Source organism: Oenanthe melanoleuca, chromosome 21, assembly GCF_029582105.1.
Source record: "Oenanthe melanoleuca isolate GR-GAL-2019-014 chromosome 21, OMel1.0, whole genome shotgun sequence".
Lineage (NCBI taxonomy): Eukaryota > Metazoa > Chordata > Aves > Passeriformes > Muscicapidae > Oenanthe > Oenanthe melanoleuca.
This window is the reverse complement of record NC_079354.1, coordinates 1,405,888-1,423,504: the sequence shown is the minus strand read 5'-3', so window position 1 is coordinate 1,423,504 and position 17,617 is coordinate 1,405,888. Positions and strand designations below refer to the sequence as shown.

The 17,617-nt window shown below is 43.5% G+C and overlaps 1 protein-coding gene across 1 annotated transcript in view; it reads left to right on the top strand.

Annotated features, from left to right (window-relative positions):
- Positions 1–17,617, top strand: part of TMCO4 (transmembrane and coiled-coil domains 4) — a 37,142-nt gene that overhangs the window by 790 nt on the left and 18,735 nt on the right. The window contains exons 2-10 of the mRNA XM_056508201.1: positions 2,310–2,491; positions 2,868–3,042; positions 7,115–7,142; positions 9,008–9,140; positions 12,850–12,947; positions 13,465–13,608; positions 14,102–14,221; positions 15,506–15,670; positions 16,141–16,277. Of these exons, the coding sequence (XP_056364176.1) occupies positions 2,316–2,491; positions 2,868–3,042; positions 7,115–7,142; positions 9,008–9,140; positions 12,850–12,947; positions 13,465–13,608; positions 14,102–14,221; positions 15,506–15,670; positions 16,141–16,277 (1,176 nt within the window). The 5' untranslated portion in view covers positions 2,310–2,315. The remainder of the gene's footprint in view (positions 1–2,309; positions 2,492–2,867; positions 3,043–7,114; positions 7,143–9,007; positions 9,141–12,849; positions 12,948–13,464; positions 13,609–14,101; positions 14,222–15,505; positions 15,671–16,140; positions 16,278–17,617) is intronic.

The following is a 17,617-nucleotide window of genomic DNA, read 5'->3' as shown; positions in this document are numbered from 1 at the left end:
AATTAAACACGCTCACTTTTCCAACTACTTAAGCTTTGGGCTTCTCCATGTCCCTGCCCCTCGGGCTCTGATCCCTGTGGCCCATCCATATCACATTTATGTGTTCTTGCACTGAGACAGAACTGAATTAACGCCATTCCGTGTTCATACCTCGTATCTACAGATTGAAAACAGAGGCCGTGGTTCTCCCAGCACATCTGGAGCCGTGTGCACGTTCCCAAAAAATCTCTTCTGCCCAAATGTTTCCACAGTCACAGCGTTGTGTGCAATGTGTAACCACAGTCGTGCTGTGCTGTCCCCGCTGTGCCTTAACGGGACTGTCCCGTCTGAACAATTACCTACAGTCGCTTCTCTGCAGTTAATGAGGTGCCTCATTAACTTTGGGGAGTTGAGGCTATGTCGCTTTTGTCACAGTTTACGACAAACGCAATGCCACCCTGTCTGTGTTTCCTCTTTCAGCTGCAGGGAATATGTGTACAGCTTTAGATCCCCAAAGGAATTCTCTTTCTGCCTGCCAAACAGGATTGCATGACCTGCTGTATAAAATACACCATCTCTTAAGAAAACAAAGGGCTTTGTGTGAAAAATGAGAGCTATGGAAGTGATACAAAATTCTCTTTCAAGTGGCAGTTCAGATTATGGCAATGCTGTTGATTGCTGAACACATTGTTCAAGGCAGAGATTGGAATTCCAGTGCCATGAGACTTAAAAACGTTTGGAATAAATAACTTTTGGGATATGTTTCTAACTCTCAGTTCCCTCATCTCAGATTTGTAGCAAAATTTCTTGGCCCAAATTTTCTTTAGTAAATCACACATTGCCCTTTTTTTTTTTTATGGTGTATGTCTGAAAATCCCAAGCCTATTTTTTCCTCCATGTTTAGAAGGAAAAAGATATCCGTGAAGAGGGAAGTACATGGATCTGAGGATCTTCAGAAACTTTCTCTAGGTATTTTAGTTTTCACCACTCTGAATTATTTGTTGCATGCCAAGAGCCACTGTGGTGTTGCACCTTTATTGCTCCATATTTTATGCTATTAGGAAATTAGGTTAAGCAGTTGTATTGGTCATGGTTCTTTTTTTAGCTGCTTCACTTTTCATATCAGCCCGAGTTAAGGAATCAATAAATTGATCAGGGAAGGTTTTTTTTTTTCAGTGCTGTCTCCCATAAAGTGTCCAGAAGTGAGCAGGCATGACAAATAATTGTAAAAATATTGAACCTTTAGCGTTACATTATTCCTGGGAAAATTCTTCTGCAACTTTGGATGTTTAGGGTTTCTGAGTGGGAAGGCAGGACAAACACCTTTCCTGGAGGACCATGACAGATGGCATGCAGATAATAAAATCTCTTTAAAAAGAGCAGCTCCTCTTGCACTTCTTTCTTTTAGGCCTCTAAAACAATCTGTAAATGGTGTCTACATCCCCTGGGAGTCAATTGTAGTGTCATGGGCTCCTAATTCCTATTTAGCCAGGGTGTGGGAGAAAGTAAACATTTTATTTTAAAGTATAAAATGAAATGGGTGATTTGTGCCCCTTAGAAACTGACTGGATCTTAAGGAAATCAGTAGAAATTCCAGGAGATGGAAGTGAGCCCTGGAGCAGGTTGTTACCCAGGTTGAATTTTAAATGAGCTACTGTCACCTTCCTGAGGGCTCAGTTTGCTGCTGGCAGCAGCTGGAGCCCCTTCATTTGGAAGTGTGCACAGCTACACTCTAAAAAAATAGTATTTTGGCCTAGCTCAAGGTCTGTGTGGTGCAGGGATCTTATTTTTAGGGAAAAAACAGTGGCAGGTTGTTAGAGAAGGAATTTTACAAACAAAGCACAGCACTGACCATGGGACACATCAAAATAATTTTTAAAGGCTGCAGCTGGACTCAACTTTCCTAATGCTGTCAGCAAAACAAGCAGGAGCAATTTAGGCTGAGCATGAGATAGGAAAATTATTTCCCAGGCAGCTGTACTGGTCCCTGTACCAGGTGCAGAGCTTTTATTTTCATGTTATTTTTGCAGGAAGTGTGGGACTGATAGGCCTGAATGGAGCCCAGTCCTTTTGCATCCCAAAGGGAACTTGTCCTTCTGCAGGCTGAAATATTTATTGACAGCCAATTTTGTGCAAAACGTTTGAGAATTGGTGAACTGTTCGTTTGTGTCCTGTTCTGTGTCACAGCAGCGTGTTGGGGGCAATAGTTAAGCTGGACCTGCTCAGACCTGACTTAGGTCAGTGTGGCAGTAAAAGCAAAGGCAATTTGTCTCCTCACTTCCTGGTTTCCAACTGTGTGCTGTTTTTTTTTTTCCTCCTCGAACTTGCAGGTGCAAATGGCTGCAGAGAAGTGGAAGGGCTGGGCTGCGGAGCAGCGGCAGGAGGCTGAGCCTGGCGGGGAGCGGGAGCCGTGCGCGCTGCGGGGCCGGCGCCTGGCTGAGCCCGCCCGCTTCGCCTGCGCCGCGCTCTGCGGGGTCTCCCTCGGCCGCCTCTTCCCTGAGCACGAGCAAAGGTACAGGAGCGTCCAGCGCTGGGCAGGGCAGCTGCAGTTTGGGTACCAGAGCTGCTATCAGGGGTCTTCTGAAGCTGGGGGAGTGGGAGATCCTTTCTCTCTAGTACCTGTAAGACTTTGACAGTTCAGCACAAACCACATCCATTAACACTGCAGACATCAAAGCATGCTCTGAAGCAAAGTCTAGCCCCACTCAATTGTTTCCTTGTTTATTTAGCTAGGTTGTTTAGCAATTCACCTTCTGCTGACTCCTGATGCTTTGATTTTTGTGTGAATGTTTGAAATCAGGTTTTGCTCAGATCTTCCAAAAATACCCAGTTAATGGAGCCTTGAAATACCCACTTGTGAAGCCTTAACTGCTTCTGTTGCCTTACAGCTCCTTCAGGACAGAATTCATCAAGGGCTTTGTGAAATGGCTGGACCTCCCTGATGCTGTCTTACCTGCCATGACAGCCTTTGCTGATGGTTTAGGAGGTGAGGGCACAGAAACTTTCACTGAAATTTTGCTGAAGGATCCCATTTTGAAAGAAAATCCACTTCTCATTACCCAGGTAAGTCCAGGTGCTCACCTCACCCTTGTTTGCTTTGCAAAAGAGGTTTGTCATATCTGTCTGTTTGCAACAGAAGTGCTGTTTGTGCAATCAGGGAAATAAGGTCAGTATTTCTGATAGGCATTTACTTATAAGCTATGGGGGGACTGGCAGCCTATCCATAAAGACCTCATGGAAATGATGAATGTGAAGCATGGCCACTGTCTGCTGAGTTGTGTCTTTGGTGGTTTCACTCTATAGAACAGAGAACTGACAAAGTTTTTATTTTGCTTGTGTTCCTGCAGTGTCTCCATTCATACACGTGTTGTACAGATCTTAGTGACACCCTGAGCACATTAGACCTGATTTTCACTTGTTTAAAAGCCCCTTCACTATACATGTATCACAAACTACCCCCACATACATGCTCCAAGGAGCACAATGTCTAAATATCCTTTTCCCAGAGTACACTTTGACCAGAAGGAAATTACTGTGACTTTATTTTCTTTCACCGAGGAAGTGAAACTGGGACTGCTCCATAATGTTCTGCTGTAAAAGCTGATGGAAAGATAAAAGAGGTGAAGCATTTTGGCACCATTTTCTTTTGCTGGGGCAGATCTCTCCTCATCCAACCTTATGCCATGCAGGGTAAAGAGAGCATTAAGCTGCTGCTGGTGCTGCACAGATGGACAGTGTCACCCTGTGCTGTGCCAGCCTGTGCCAGACACCTTGCATGCAGCCAGTGCTCTGGTATTGGTTGATTAAGGGTTATCACACACTCACCTTGAGCAATGGCCTGGCAGAACAGCAGATGTGAGAACCCAGCTGTGTTAGGGGAGATAAGAGAGAGGGAACTTCTCTGGTCACCATGACCAGCTCCCATTTCCTCAGCTACCTTTTGCTGTCTCCTGTCAGTCCATGAAATGCCTCAGAGGATCTGCTCCTGGTCCAAATGTTCCAGTGCCCAAAGTCCTAGTACAAGGACAACAACAGATATCTTATTCTTAATTAATAATTTAGAGCAGATCTTCTAAAATAAAAGTGGCTCTTTGGATGCTGTTTCCTCAAATTTAGTACATCCACACTCATTCTTTCTGCCTTAATGTGCTTCCTTCATTCTCTCTCAGGATGGATTCTCTACATTGGGGCAGGTTTTCCTGAATTGCTGCTGAGTTTATTAAGGATGAAATTCAGCTTGTGCCTGCTCCAAGCTTATGCTGCATGAGGAGTCCATGTGCTTGTACAAAAATGGCTCTGAATCAGTGGGAGCACACAGGATTTTGCTCTGACAGGAAACTGAGGAAATCCCCTGGATTTGGGTGGAATACAGAAACCATAGACAGCTTTGATCAGTTGAAAGCAAAGATGAGGAATAACTATCAGTCTAAAGCTACAGCAGCAATCCCTTACACAGTCATCTGCATTTGTGGAGGGTGATTGATTTTGTCTGAGGAGAGACAGAATGAAAGATTTCAGTAGAGCAAGGCAGCAGAGGTGTGTCTGGAAAAAAACACTGGAGAAAAAGACTGTGTGGGAAATATCAACAATAAGCTGAGATCAGCTTTTTCCTTCTTACCTGGAAATAAACAAGCTATGGGACAAAGCTTTATGAATTATTGATCTTTTGCTTTATGGTACTTGTGCTCCTTTGTATTCAGCTGCTGCTGACGCAATATTTACTGTTTATTAAGTATCTGCTTTAATTGCTTGGCGTGCTCAGTGTCAGGGCCTTGCTGGCACTAATGCTGCATTTTTGAAGGCCCTTCTTCTCAAAGGAGCTGAAGGGATGATCTATGAAGTCAGGAGATTAGATATGAGCTCATCATTGATTCAATGAACATCTGAGGATTATGGATTGTTATCTTTGTGTTCATTGCAGATGACTAATAGAGGCAGATGGTGGAAACTGAATCCTTTAAAAACAGTAGTCATAGCAGGTTGTGGGTGTGGTATGGGAAGGCAGTGCAATAAAAGAGGTGTAGAAGCAGTGATAGGTGATAAAACATTGAAAATTGCTATTAATAATATGGTTTTTGCTCTCAGCATACTTTGAATGCCCATTTTCCAGTGGTTTCCTATCCACATTCACTGCAATGTGGATTTGGGGCTCTCTGTTGTTAAGGAAATGGATTTTGAACTTCCATCAACTCAGAAAAAGCTGGCAAAGACTGAATAAAGATTCCCTTCTTTTGTAAGGCTTCTCAGTCATATGGGTGGTTGTCTTGTCATAGAGTTTTCATGGAGATTCAAAACACTGACTTCAAAATAAGGCTGCAATATAACAACTGCTGCTTAGGGAGGAAAACAACCCAGTTGTGAACTAATCTAATCACTGCTGGTTGGATTCCAGCTGCCTGCATGTGTAGTACGTGCACAGCCTAAACTGCAGCCTAAATTTGAGAGTGCTAACTGGCACGGATGCCATAAAAACAGTTGTCACAGCTTATCACCTGATTACCTACCTGCATCCCTGACCTTTTGAAAGGCACTTGTGTACATGCTCAGGCCAGAGTTATTTGGGGTGGTTTGATAGGGAATCACAGATTGACAAGGCTGGAATAGACCTCCAAGATCATCCATGAGTCCAACCCATGCCCTAAAATCTCAACTAGACCATGGCACCAAATGCCACATCCAGTCTTTTAAACCCTCCAGGGATGGTGACTCCACCACCTCCCTGGGCAGACCATTCCAGTACTTTATTATTCTTTTCATGAAAAACTTTTTCCTGATATCCAACCTCTATTTCCCTTGGCACAGCTTGAGGCTGTGCCCTCTGCTTCTGTCAGTGCTTCCTGACAAGGTGCCCCAGGTGATACTGGGCAGACAGGGCGGGCCCTGAGTCACTGCCCCGTCTCCCTGAGCCTCACTCAGGCTGAGTTTATTGTTCACAAACCATCACCCTTTTCCAGAGCTGCTTACGTCAGTCTGTGGAAAATTGTGGCAATAAGGTCACAAGCTTCACGTTATTCTTGGTCAGCTTTTTGCTTGAGGCTCCCAGCCCTGCACCTTCTGCTGGGCTTTGACACCTCTGTGGCAGCCCTTCCCCCAGAAATGCACCCAGAGAGGAGGAGATGGTGCCCATGTATCTGATCCCTGGGCACTCAGGCTTTGGGGAACCTCTGGGCTGGTGTCTCCAATTCTCACATCCCTCCAGCCAGTCTGCAGTTAGTCCCTCTTCTGGTTGGTTCAGGATGGTTTGTTCTGCATTCTGTACTTCTCATGTGTAGGACTCTCAGATTAGTGATGTTTTTATGATACAAACTGTGCTTGGGAGCTTACAGGACTAATAATCATAAACTCTTTGGCAGCCTCCTACACCTTTGGCTGCATTTTTTGTGTTCCCAGAGGGCTGAAAGGATTCCCTGTAAAATTCAGCTGTGCTGTATTTGTGTGTAGGAGAGGCAATCAGCTCAACTGAGCTGGTGCTTAATGTAGTCACATAAAGAGCTTAGAATTTGTCCAGTGGCAATAAAAGAGGAGAACACAGTTGTAAAAACACTGGCCTCTTTTTCATGGATTTATCCATAGAAACCATCTATTGAATTGATTTGTTTTTCCTTTTTTTATGGTAAAGAGCCAGCACAGAAGTCAAGTCCCTCAATCTTGACAGATGGCCATAAATTCTGAAATTTTTAACTCACTTAATCCACAAGAATTTCATGCCAGTTCAGCCTTACTGCCTAGAGCTGTGAATTCCCAGAATGCCAAAGAAAGTAGGGGCCATTAGAGGAACATTCAAACCTGTTAGAGATGTTGCATATGTGAGTACATATGACTGTAGGGAGCAGGAAGCATTAGAGTGGGAGGATTAGAGCCCTGCTCCTCCAAACTTTTAAGTCTGGTATAAAAAAAATGTGAGATGCTCAGCATATACCAAGCATTATCTGCTTCTGTCCAGCCCTTTGTACTGGCCTTCAGAGAATTTTGGACTGGTTTTGCTCTGTGCTGCCTCACTGAATTGTAACTTTCTGCTTCCCACTTATGAACTGAGCTGCTGCAATAATTCAGTCAGTCTGATGGGTTTCATGCCTCCATTTTGATCCTTCCATCATCAATTTTAAATTGACTATTCTCTGTTTTTTCTCTTTAGGACCTTTTATCCTTCTCTCTTCAAGATGGTAAGTTTACTTAGCATTTGTTCTTTGTAAAAATAATATAGTTGAGTTTACATCTGATACTTTAAAGTGCTCAAAAAGTTACTATCCTATTTAATCTCAGCTTCTTCTCTGCAAAAGCTGCACACTCCTTCCCTGCATACCCTTCAGGAAAAACAACTCTTATGTTAGGAATGGTTGATAATACCCACTGAAAATTGAATATCTCTTCACCTCCTTACCTTCACCCACCATGCATTGGCAAGCAGATGTAAATGGTGGTGGAGTGGGGTGGTTTTTCTCCAATGTTTCCAGGGAAGCAGGTGACCTCTTCCTTTAGGAGGGCACTAAAGCTGTTATGAAAATCTCAGCCTAAAATCTTTTCTGCTGATTGCCTGAAAAGAGAAAAAAATAATAATTCAGGGTATAAATTCCAGAGTGTCCTGTGAAGCCCATTATAAGAAATGTGATTTTTCTCATATATTATATTACACATAAAACAATTCTCTGGTTTGCAATCCATTACGTGGATTAGTCTGATAAAATTAATGAAATAAAGACTGTCTGCTGAACAGAATGTTCATTTCTAAAAGAAGCCTGGATTCTATCACTACTTGCATTTTTTAAATCTCTGTGTTTTAACATGTTCTTACAGAAAGAACTCACTGGTTGCTGATTATCCTGTTGCACTGCAGAACAAAGCAAGTTTTGTTCTTGCCTTTATTTTTAATGGAAAACTGACAAGTCAGTTATTGAAAAACTGCTTATTTTGTGAAGCTGGAATTTAGGAGAAATATCTTTCCAAGCCTCATTGCCTTCCCACCAGGCTGGTGAGGAAGGAGCCCAGCAGTGTCAGCAGACAGAAAAAAAAAAAAAAAAGAAAAAAAGAAAAAAGAAGGGGGCTCATTACACCTGCCTGGACATGCAGGATGTGCCACAAGGAGCAAAGATAAATTCTGTCCTCATTTCTCAACTAAGCACAAACCTGATCAAGAGTGTCATTAAAGGTCACAGAATTAGTTGGCTATCTTGGTAATTATGGCAATATATGGACAATCTTAATAGATTGCCCAATCCATATTTGATCTACGTGCAGCGGGTATCATAAACATTCTTTGTTATTGAGTCTTGCAGATATCTTCACCCACCCTGAGAAAAACAATTGTGTTTTTCATCCCAGAATCTACCAAGAACCATTTATAAATGCCAAACATCAGGAAGCAGTAGGTGCTGCTAAAACACCTTTAAAAAGCAAGAGTTGGCACAAATAATTTAAAATCTATTAAATTTAAGATGTCTTTTCTTCAAGAGCACCTGCTTACAAAAGCAGGACTAGTAAGTTCTGTTGTCTGGTGTTGTGTGAGTGCACTGTCCACTGCTGCATCTCCAGCAGGGAGTGTAAAAGCAAACATTTATCTGTGGTGCTGCTGGGGGAGCTGGTGTGTAGCTTTACACTCCTGCTGTACCAAAGAAGAAGGTAAAGCTTTTGCATGGAGGTGCAGTTTTACAAAATCCACCTTCCTGCACTGGTGCAGTCCAGGTGGGCTGTGCCCAGTTACCCCACAGACATGTTTGATATTCCCAGTTAGCAGTGGTCCTGCTGCAGCATTTCTTTGTTGAAAAGTTGCCAGCAGGCCTCTGCCACAGAGGATGGAGACCAAAGGATCTCAGATTCTTTTCCTGCCACAGAGCCATTACCTGGTGTGGTGGCTCTGTTAGCAGGGAAGAAGGATTTTCCATTTATCAGTCTCTTCTCATGTTCCTGAAAGAAAAAAAAGAGCCTGGGGAAAGGAACTGCTCCATGACACATTCCTTGAGTACTCTGCTCCTTAATTCAACTGTGTAATAGGAGTGATCAGACTGATTTCCTGGGCTTTTCTCTCTTCAAGGATCCTATGATGCTCGAGCCAGGGTGTTGATCTGCCATGTCAACTGGCTGCTGAGAATTCCCTTGGAAGATCTGGAAGTCCTGGAGGAATCTCTGCTTGAGAGCCTGAAGGAACAAAAAGAGGAAGAGTCAGAGTAAGAACATTTGGATTGATATGGGATCAAAAAATGCTGCCAGTGCTCAAAAACTTAGCAGTAATTACTTGTGCCTAAGTCCAGTCTCTGATTATTCCCAGCATGGCTCTTGGTGTAATCATTTATGGCTTGATTAGGGTTGCAGAGCCCTCCCAGCACTGACAAGCAGAAAAGCTCAGCATTCTTAAAATCAGAGCTGAGACCTGGCCTTGCACACAGGTAGAAGCTGTTCTGCACTGAGCTGCCTCCTTTCCTCTTTCCAGTTGCCTGTCAGAGATTGTAGATTTTGCATAAATGCATCACAGAGACCTTCTTGCCTCTTGGCCCAATATCCTTCAGATAGAACTGCCTCTTGCAGCACCAAGTTCCTACAGATAATCAGGATTAGACCCTCAGCTGTTCATTGTCTCTGGATCTGTCTTTAAGCATCTTTAAGAGGCAACTGGATAACTCCTATTGAAGGGAGATTTCTGGGAGCAGCAGGCTCAGTCTTCAGATACATACAGAGCTGGCTCATAATTCTATGTTATTAACATAGAAGTCATTTTTGTTATCTATAAGAAATAAGATAAGAACATAAGAATATATTCTTATATATAAGAATATATAGGAATATAGGAATATCTTTATTAGAATTGAATTTTTTATTTTTATTACTCTTTATTTAGAATAAAGGATTATCTTTATATTCCTCTCATCAGGCAGGAATTATGTGACAGTTTAGCAATATTTAAGGCAGTAAACATGTCCATAGTGGACTTTCAAGGGAAATATTTTCATCTGTCAACTCAGCAAAGGGTTATGAGATTACCTGGAATGCTAATTAAGCCTTTAATCAACACCCTTGCCATGGTTCAGCTCAGCACTTACCATGGGGTCCAGCATGTGATGGGTACCTTCCAGTAACAGCTGTATGCAAATAATGCTTAACTTTATAGCCCACTGTAAAAAGGAAAAGTCAGAATAATCTCAAAGATCGTGGACTGCTAAACGTTTGGTGTGCAGGAGCAAGGGTTGGGATTAATGGCGACTGTTTTGCTGTAGTTTGTGGAAACAAGCTCAGTGCTGGGCCTTTAAGCTGTGGCTGATAACAGCAGAAGAACAGCATGGATTTCAAACCCTGCTGCCAGCCCAGTGAGAGCCTGGGATTCCTGTCTTGTCCTTTGCCCAAACTGCAGCCATGGGAGTAAATGTGTGTTGGATAAAAAGGAAAATCCTTATGGTGAGAGGAGCCCAGGACTGCAATGTGAACACATTGTCATTGCTGTGCTAAAACAAGGCTGAGATTTGTGGGGAATCCATGACCCTTTCTTTGGTTTGAAGTCAGGAGTCAGTGGGGAAAGGAAGAAAAATAAAAGCCTGTAACAACCTTGACTCACAGAATTTGGGGCTAGGAGCACCATCATGTGCTTGGGATGCTTCCAGCCTTGACCAGCAAGAGGTTTTGGAACAGTAATAACCAACCAGGAGTTTGGCAGCTCCTGCACTGGTGTTTTTACTGATATTTGTTAACAGGAGGTTTTGTTCCTGCCTTTTCTGCTGTGATATGTTGGATTGAGCCCAGAACCTACAAGATTAAATGTACAATCCTCTAAAAATAATGCTCCAACCACTTAAATCCATGTTAGTTGCACCAAATGTGCTCTGACCTGCAGGTGAAAACCTTTCTTTTGTACACAACTCTGTAAGAAACTAGAAAATATCACAACATTTGCTTGCTAGTGTATGCTCCTGCCACTTTTCCTTATTGGAAAATGACCTGAAATTCCCCATAATAATCTCTCTGAGCATAATTGGTGGTTCAGGCAAGAAGCTGCACATCTGAGCTCAGTGAGGGTAGAGTAATGCCAGAAGCAGCAGTTAATTATGACAGTGGATAAAAGCAGTCTGGTAATCCAGTGATAATGGTAATGGAGGAGCCATTAGGAAGCAGCTGCTGGCAGCTCCAGAAGGGAAGCAGTGACAGGCAAAACTTCTCCTTTTATTTACTGCATAGGCAGGCAGGATTTAGCTGCCACTCTCCTTCTCCCCACATAAATCAAACTGCTCATTATTTCAGCTGACTCCAGGTTAGACATGTTCCAGCTCTCTTGGCATTATTCTCAGCCTGATAGGCAGTACAGTGATTGTAAAAGCTGATGAACCTCATGTAGAACAGAAATTGCTGGGTATTGCAGCTTAGCTGTGAACAGCCTGGCTGCAGCACTCCTGTGAAGAACTCCAGGAGCAATTTTATCCAAAGCCAAGCATTCAGACTGGTGACTAAGGCACAAAGTAGAGCATTTTGAAAGGATGAGAGGAAATGGCCTCAAGCTGTGCCAGAGGAGGTTCAGGTTAAACCAGGAGGAATTTCTTCATGGAAAAGGCTGTCAGGCATTGCAAGGGGCTTCCCATGGAGGTGGTGCAGTCCCCATCCCTGGAGGTGTCCCAGGAACAGCTGGACATGGCACTCAGTGCTCTGGGCTGAGGACAAGGTGGGGATTGGGAACATCTTGGGCTTGATGGTCCTGGAGATCTTTTCCAACCTCAGTGATTCCATGATTCTCTGATTGCCAAACACTGCTCTGCCAGTGGGGCTGTGGTTGTACAGAAATCAGAGAGGTGTTGCTCTCTGCAGACACCATGTGTGCAGCTGCATCAGGTAATGAGCAGGGGTTTTTTGGAGGGTCTCTGTGGACACAAAGTCCCTGTGATGTGCAGGTCTGTGGGAGTTCTGCCAGTGCAGTGACTCAGGGATTTCACCCACTGAGCTCCATTCTCCTCCTGCTGTGCCTCACAAAGCTGCATATTGTCTGGGACTCGTGTAAAATTGTCTTCATCAAAATTACAGTGTGCTTAGGGGGTTCCAGGAAGGATTAAGCAATTATGTGGATAATGAAAATCCAAAATTAGGCTAGGATTAACAGGGAAAATATCCAAGTTTGGAAGCAAGATAAATTGTCACGTTTCAAGGCCTGGATTAATTGCTGTGTAAACAGGCCAGAAGGACTGAAGAACTTATTCCAGTATCCTCTGTTTCTCCCACTTGCCTTTCAAATTGAAGCACTTCTTGGAAGAGAGAAAGCAAAGACACTGGAAAGGAGTCAAAAGTAGTGGCTAACTAGTGGTATTTGTTCCTTTTAGGTTTATTTACCTCTTTCTGATAAGCTTTTTAAAACACACCTTAAATGCAAACTGCTTACTGTGTTTAATTCCTATTATTTTATTACATTGTGATATGCAATTAGAAAGCAGCTCAAAGTAAACACTGCTGTTGGAAAACAGTTTAATTACATCTGTTTGTTAGCACAAATTACCCCATTCCCTTTTATTTCAAACACTTTCCCCTGTTTCTTTTTAGCTTTCTTGTGGTTTTTTAGGACACTTTGGCAACATATAGTTAATGAAATGCTTTTGACTTTTTGTTTCTTTTTTTTTTTTTCATGCTTCAGCCCTATTAGGAAGGGTTTTCTGAGTAAGTAATATCTGTTGGCTTTTGTCAGCAATTAAATAGTTTCAGTTTAAATCTGTGGTCCATTTAATCCATTCAATTTAAATCTCTAAATCCATGCTCATAAATCTCAGTGTGCTGTCACAGTCCACACCTGCATGTTCCATTTTACTGTTCCTGGGAGAGAAGTTACACTGAGGAGAATAAAAGCAGATTCTGATGCAGCATGGTTATCCATTGGGCTTTTCCCTTAATTTTTGTGTTTTAATCCTCCCACAGAACTGCAGAAGTGTCAAGAAAAAAGAAGGAAAGGAGGAAAAAGCTGAAGAGATACCTGCTGATTGGTCTGGCAACTGTTGGGGGTGGAACAGTTATTGGTGAGGCTGCCCTTGGGATTTTGGGGATACAGCACCAGGGACAGAGAGGGGTCTGACTCCAAGGAAAGTATTTTCAGCCCCACAAAAATAAACATGAAAGAGTTAGCTGGAAAAGTTATTCTAGTGTAGCTTCACTAATTGGGGGAAGTATTAAACTGAGGCTGTCACCCTTAAAAGTGTTTTCTTCTTCTTTATTCTCATATTATAAAAATATCAGATCTTCAACTCTAAAATTAAAAGTGTGAGATTAGATCAATGTTTTCTGAGCAAACAGAGCACAGCTCACCCCAGATCACCACATAGTCTTCCTCTGACTTTGAAATAATTCTTCATTTTTCTGGTCAGTCAAAGAATTTGGGCAGACATTCAGGGCCTGGGAGGGTCTCAAGAACCCCCTTCACTGGACAAGCAAAAAGCTCTTCCAGCTGCAGTAGCAGCACTCTCCCAGCACAGGGAGATGATTGCCTGGGGTTTTTAAGGGAAAATAGTTTGGTGATATCTCTTTCTGCATCCCCAGGTCTGACAGGAGGCCTGGCTGCCCCTCTGGTTGCTGCAGGAGCTGCCACAGTCATTGGGAGTGCTGGAGCAGCTGCTTTAGGATCAACTGCTGGGATTGCTGTCATGGCATCCCTTTTTGGAGCAGCAGGAGCTGGTCTTACTGGTGAGAGACTGACCACACCACTCTCAGCCACTGGGGCACAGGATCATGTCTGCAAACACAGTTAATGACCCCACTGAGCTCTCTGCAGTGAGGGAAGTGATTTGAGGTGCTATCCCTGAGATTTTTTGTGTCACTGCTGATTAAGGTACTGTGTATCCCCTGATGACCAAATAGGGAAAGACTGTTTGGTGTGTGGTTAGTGAAGGAAATGAAAACTTGCTGCTTTGGGTTAGAAAGATGCTGCCATGGAGAAAAGCAGCTGTTACAGCAAAAAAACCCTCCTGCTGGACTCCCTCAGATCACACAAACTCAGGAAGATCATATTAGCTCCTTACCAAGCTATAATTAATGCATGGGCTGACTGAGGGTTTTGGAAAGGAAAAAAACCCTCTCCAGACTACCCAATTAATTTCTTAAGGAGCTCCTGCTGTTAGCAGAGGGTGTCCTTTTTGTGCCATCTCTGAGCCATGTGTTTCTTCCTGGCTGTGTGTAGGATACAAAATGAAGAAACGTGTGGGAGCCATAGAGGAGTTTGAATTCCTCCCACTTACTGAAGGGAAGCAGCTCCACATCACCATAGCAATCACTGGATGGCTGTGCACTGGCAAATATGGTAAGAGCATGATGAAGGAGCTGAGAGGAGCTCCAAGAGCCATGGCTGTGTCCAACTCCAGGCTGTGTTTGTGCTCACAAAGCACCATGTCTGCCCCACATCTCCGTGGCATGGTAACTGAACCACATCAACTCTCACCATGAGACTTCACAGCCCAATCTGCAATCCCAGGCAAACAGAGGAAAAAAAAGGGCATTAAGTTGATGGTGACAGCAGGACTGGGAGCAGCCAGAGCACAATTGTTTCTGTTAGGAACTGCTGCATGATTTTGCCAGAAAAGGTCTGTTTGGAAGATGATTGCCAGCACTAGTACCAAGTGTCTCTGAGACCTTATGTTTATCCTCCAGGAATTAACAGAATAGTGTGTTTTTGCTCTCTCTGTATCTGCCAGCTAATGAGGTTTATTGGCAAGAAAGTTCTGTCAAGTAAATCCTGTTAAGCACAGCACTCCAGAGGTGACTTACAGGGGAAACCTTGAAAGGTCTGTAGTGCTTTATTTTCCAGTGTAGCTTGTCATATAAAATATGTCACCTGTCTGCTAATGTGCTCAGCAACCTGCCTGAACAGCTGCCAGTTTATTGAGAGGCACCATAATTAACTCTGGATATCATGAATGCAGAAGGATGTGTCACCCTGTCACTTGCCAGGCTGCAGTTTGCTGTCACAGGGAACTTCTCCCTTTGCAGTGCTGTGCTTTGGCTTCTCTCTTTGTCTGCTTGCCAGGGGTCCAAATCCTCAGGGCTGGAGGGCTCCCAGGCACAGTTAGAGAGGCAAGTGTGTCCCTCCAGGAACCTTTTTGTGTCTGTTTGCCCTTAAAAGGGAGTCACAGATGATACACATTCTTCTTCCATAACTAGCAATCTGCTAGAATGTTTTAAAGAGCAAAACTAGGGTTGTCATCTGTTTTCCTCCTTACAGCAGTGTCTGTCTGTGTGCCCTTCAATCAGAGGGACTGAGGACAGGAGTTTTATGGAATTTGCCACCTTGTCATTTTGGAGCTGCCTCTAGTTGCCAATCCACATGTCCCCAGATAAGACAAACCACTGTGGGGATCTTGTGTCACTTTATTCAGCAGCTGCCTCAACCTGCCCTGCATTGTTTGGGGAAGGAACAGTGTGGGAAGGCTTTTAATTCATTAAGATGACAGTTCTGCTCTGCCCTTCAGTGTCATTGTCATTTCTAGAATATTCCAGTGCCCTGCAGGTTCTGTTCTGATCCTGTGCTGGGCTCCTCAGCCATTGTGCTCTCTCCAAACATGAATTCCATCTTTGCACCCTTTCCCAGGGAGCTTCACAGTCCCATGGAGCAGCATGTTGCACTCGAGTGAGCAGTACTGCCTGGCCTGGGAATCCAAGTACTTGATGGAGCTTGGCAATGCCTTGGATTCCCTGCTGAATGGTTTTGTGAACATGATGGCTCAAGAAGCCCTAAAATTCACTGTCTTGTCAGGTAAGAAATTAAATCCTATTAGATCTGCTTGAGTGGCTCTTGTGCAGTGTTAAAGGAGCTTTCCTAAAGAAGGAATGTTTTGGAGGAGGCAGTGCCCAGCAGAAGTGACCTGAGAACCTCCTCTACCACACCTGCAATTTAGCTGTGCTTTCCTGGACTGCTGAGCCACCCTGTCATTGAGTCATTCTGTTAAAATTACTGCTGGAAACACCTTCCTTCACCTGTGACTGTTCATTTCCCCATGTTATTACACACTTACTGCTGCACAGACATGTCCCAGTGCTCAGGTTACACTCACCCCCCTGTGCCAGAATATCAAATTCTTTCTTATCTTTCGTCCAGCAAAGCATTTCTCAGCACAGCTATTGGGAAAGAAGAGCTGGAAATGACATAATCTCCTAGGCTTAGCCTTCAACTTCAATGAACTCTCTTGATTTTAAAGTTTTTTAAGAGACCTTTGTGTTTTGCAGGGATTGTGACAGCCTTGACTTGGCCAGCATCACTCCTGACTGTTGCCAGTGTCATTGACAACCCCTGGGGAGTGTGTCTGCATCGCTCTGCTGAAGTGGGCAAACACCTGGCACACATCCTGCTCAGCAGACAGCAGGTAACTGGCCACAGTTATCCAGGAATAATGCCTGGAAGGGATTTGAAAACTTCACCCAGGGAGGGAGACAAAAATTAAGAAAATAAAAACTCAGAGAGTGCTGCAAATGAAGGTGACCAGCAGATACCTGGCTCACTGGGGAAGAGGAGGAGGTCCCAAGTGGATTCACAGAAATCCTGCTGAGATTTGTTCTATTTAACCTTAAGCTTTTCTCAATGAGGAAGAAGAGATCCAGGTCCTAAATGAACATGGTTTAACCATGTCACAACACAGCCAGACCCACTCCCCTAGTGGAAGTCAGAGAGCAGGACGTGATGATGGGTGAAAAGGAAAGGAAAAGAAAAAATGTTAAAAATATTTACTGATCGTTAACAGGCACCAGCAAAATAACCTGAGAGAAAAGTGGGTGGCAGCCAATGTCCAGTGAGCCATGGATTTGCCTACAGAGAAGGGGAATGGGCTGGTACCTGACAGAAGTGACAGAAGTCTCTCTGAAAAGGCTTGATAAAAGGCATTTCTGCCCCCCAAGAGCAGAAATTTGCCATTATTTTCTGGGCCAGCACTGGTTTTTGCTGGCCATGTTTGTCTCACACCAGTCCCTGCTGATTGTAGAGGAGCCCAAGGGGAGCCATGGTCCCAGAGCTGTGTCCCCCAGCAAGGTGGAACAGCAGAGAAGGAACAAACTTGATTTCTCATAAAAACCCAATCCTAGAAAACTCAATAAACTTTATTTCATACAAACTCTTTATTTTGCTATGGGGCATTTGTTCCTGCCTGTAAAACATTTGCTTGTTGTAAAAACACATTCCAGTGTGCTGGAGAATCTAAAATTAGTTAATGAGATGTCTGGGGTGTCCATCACACACCTGCTCCCTGGATATTACAAAGACCATTTTTCATTGATGTTTGGATTAGGCTCCCTTTAATCTTACAGAAAATCTTAGCAGGCTATTGAAAATAAAAGCTTAAAGCTTTAAAGCCACATCATTTTTTATAACCATCACATGCTGTTGCTGTCATTCAGCCTGAAGTCTGGAAGTGGTCAGTATTTTTGTATTAGGGCTTCTTCTTCTTCTCTGTATTGAAACATTTCTTGGAAAATTTTGTTTTCCTTGAATAAGGTTTTCATTTGGAAATTTCAAACCAACAACAGCATCTGTCTTGGTTCTGTTTGGAACATGCACTTTATTGTAACTTCTGATAGATTTTTGCAGTTGATTTTCTGAAGATCAGAACAATACAAAATACTCAGATATGTAGAATTCTCCATATTGAACTGGGCATGTCTTTGAGACCTGATCCTTTTGAAAGCAGCCAGATTGCTCCAGTCTTTCAAAGGT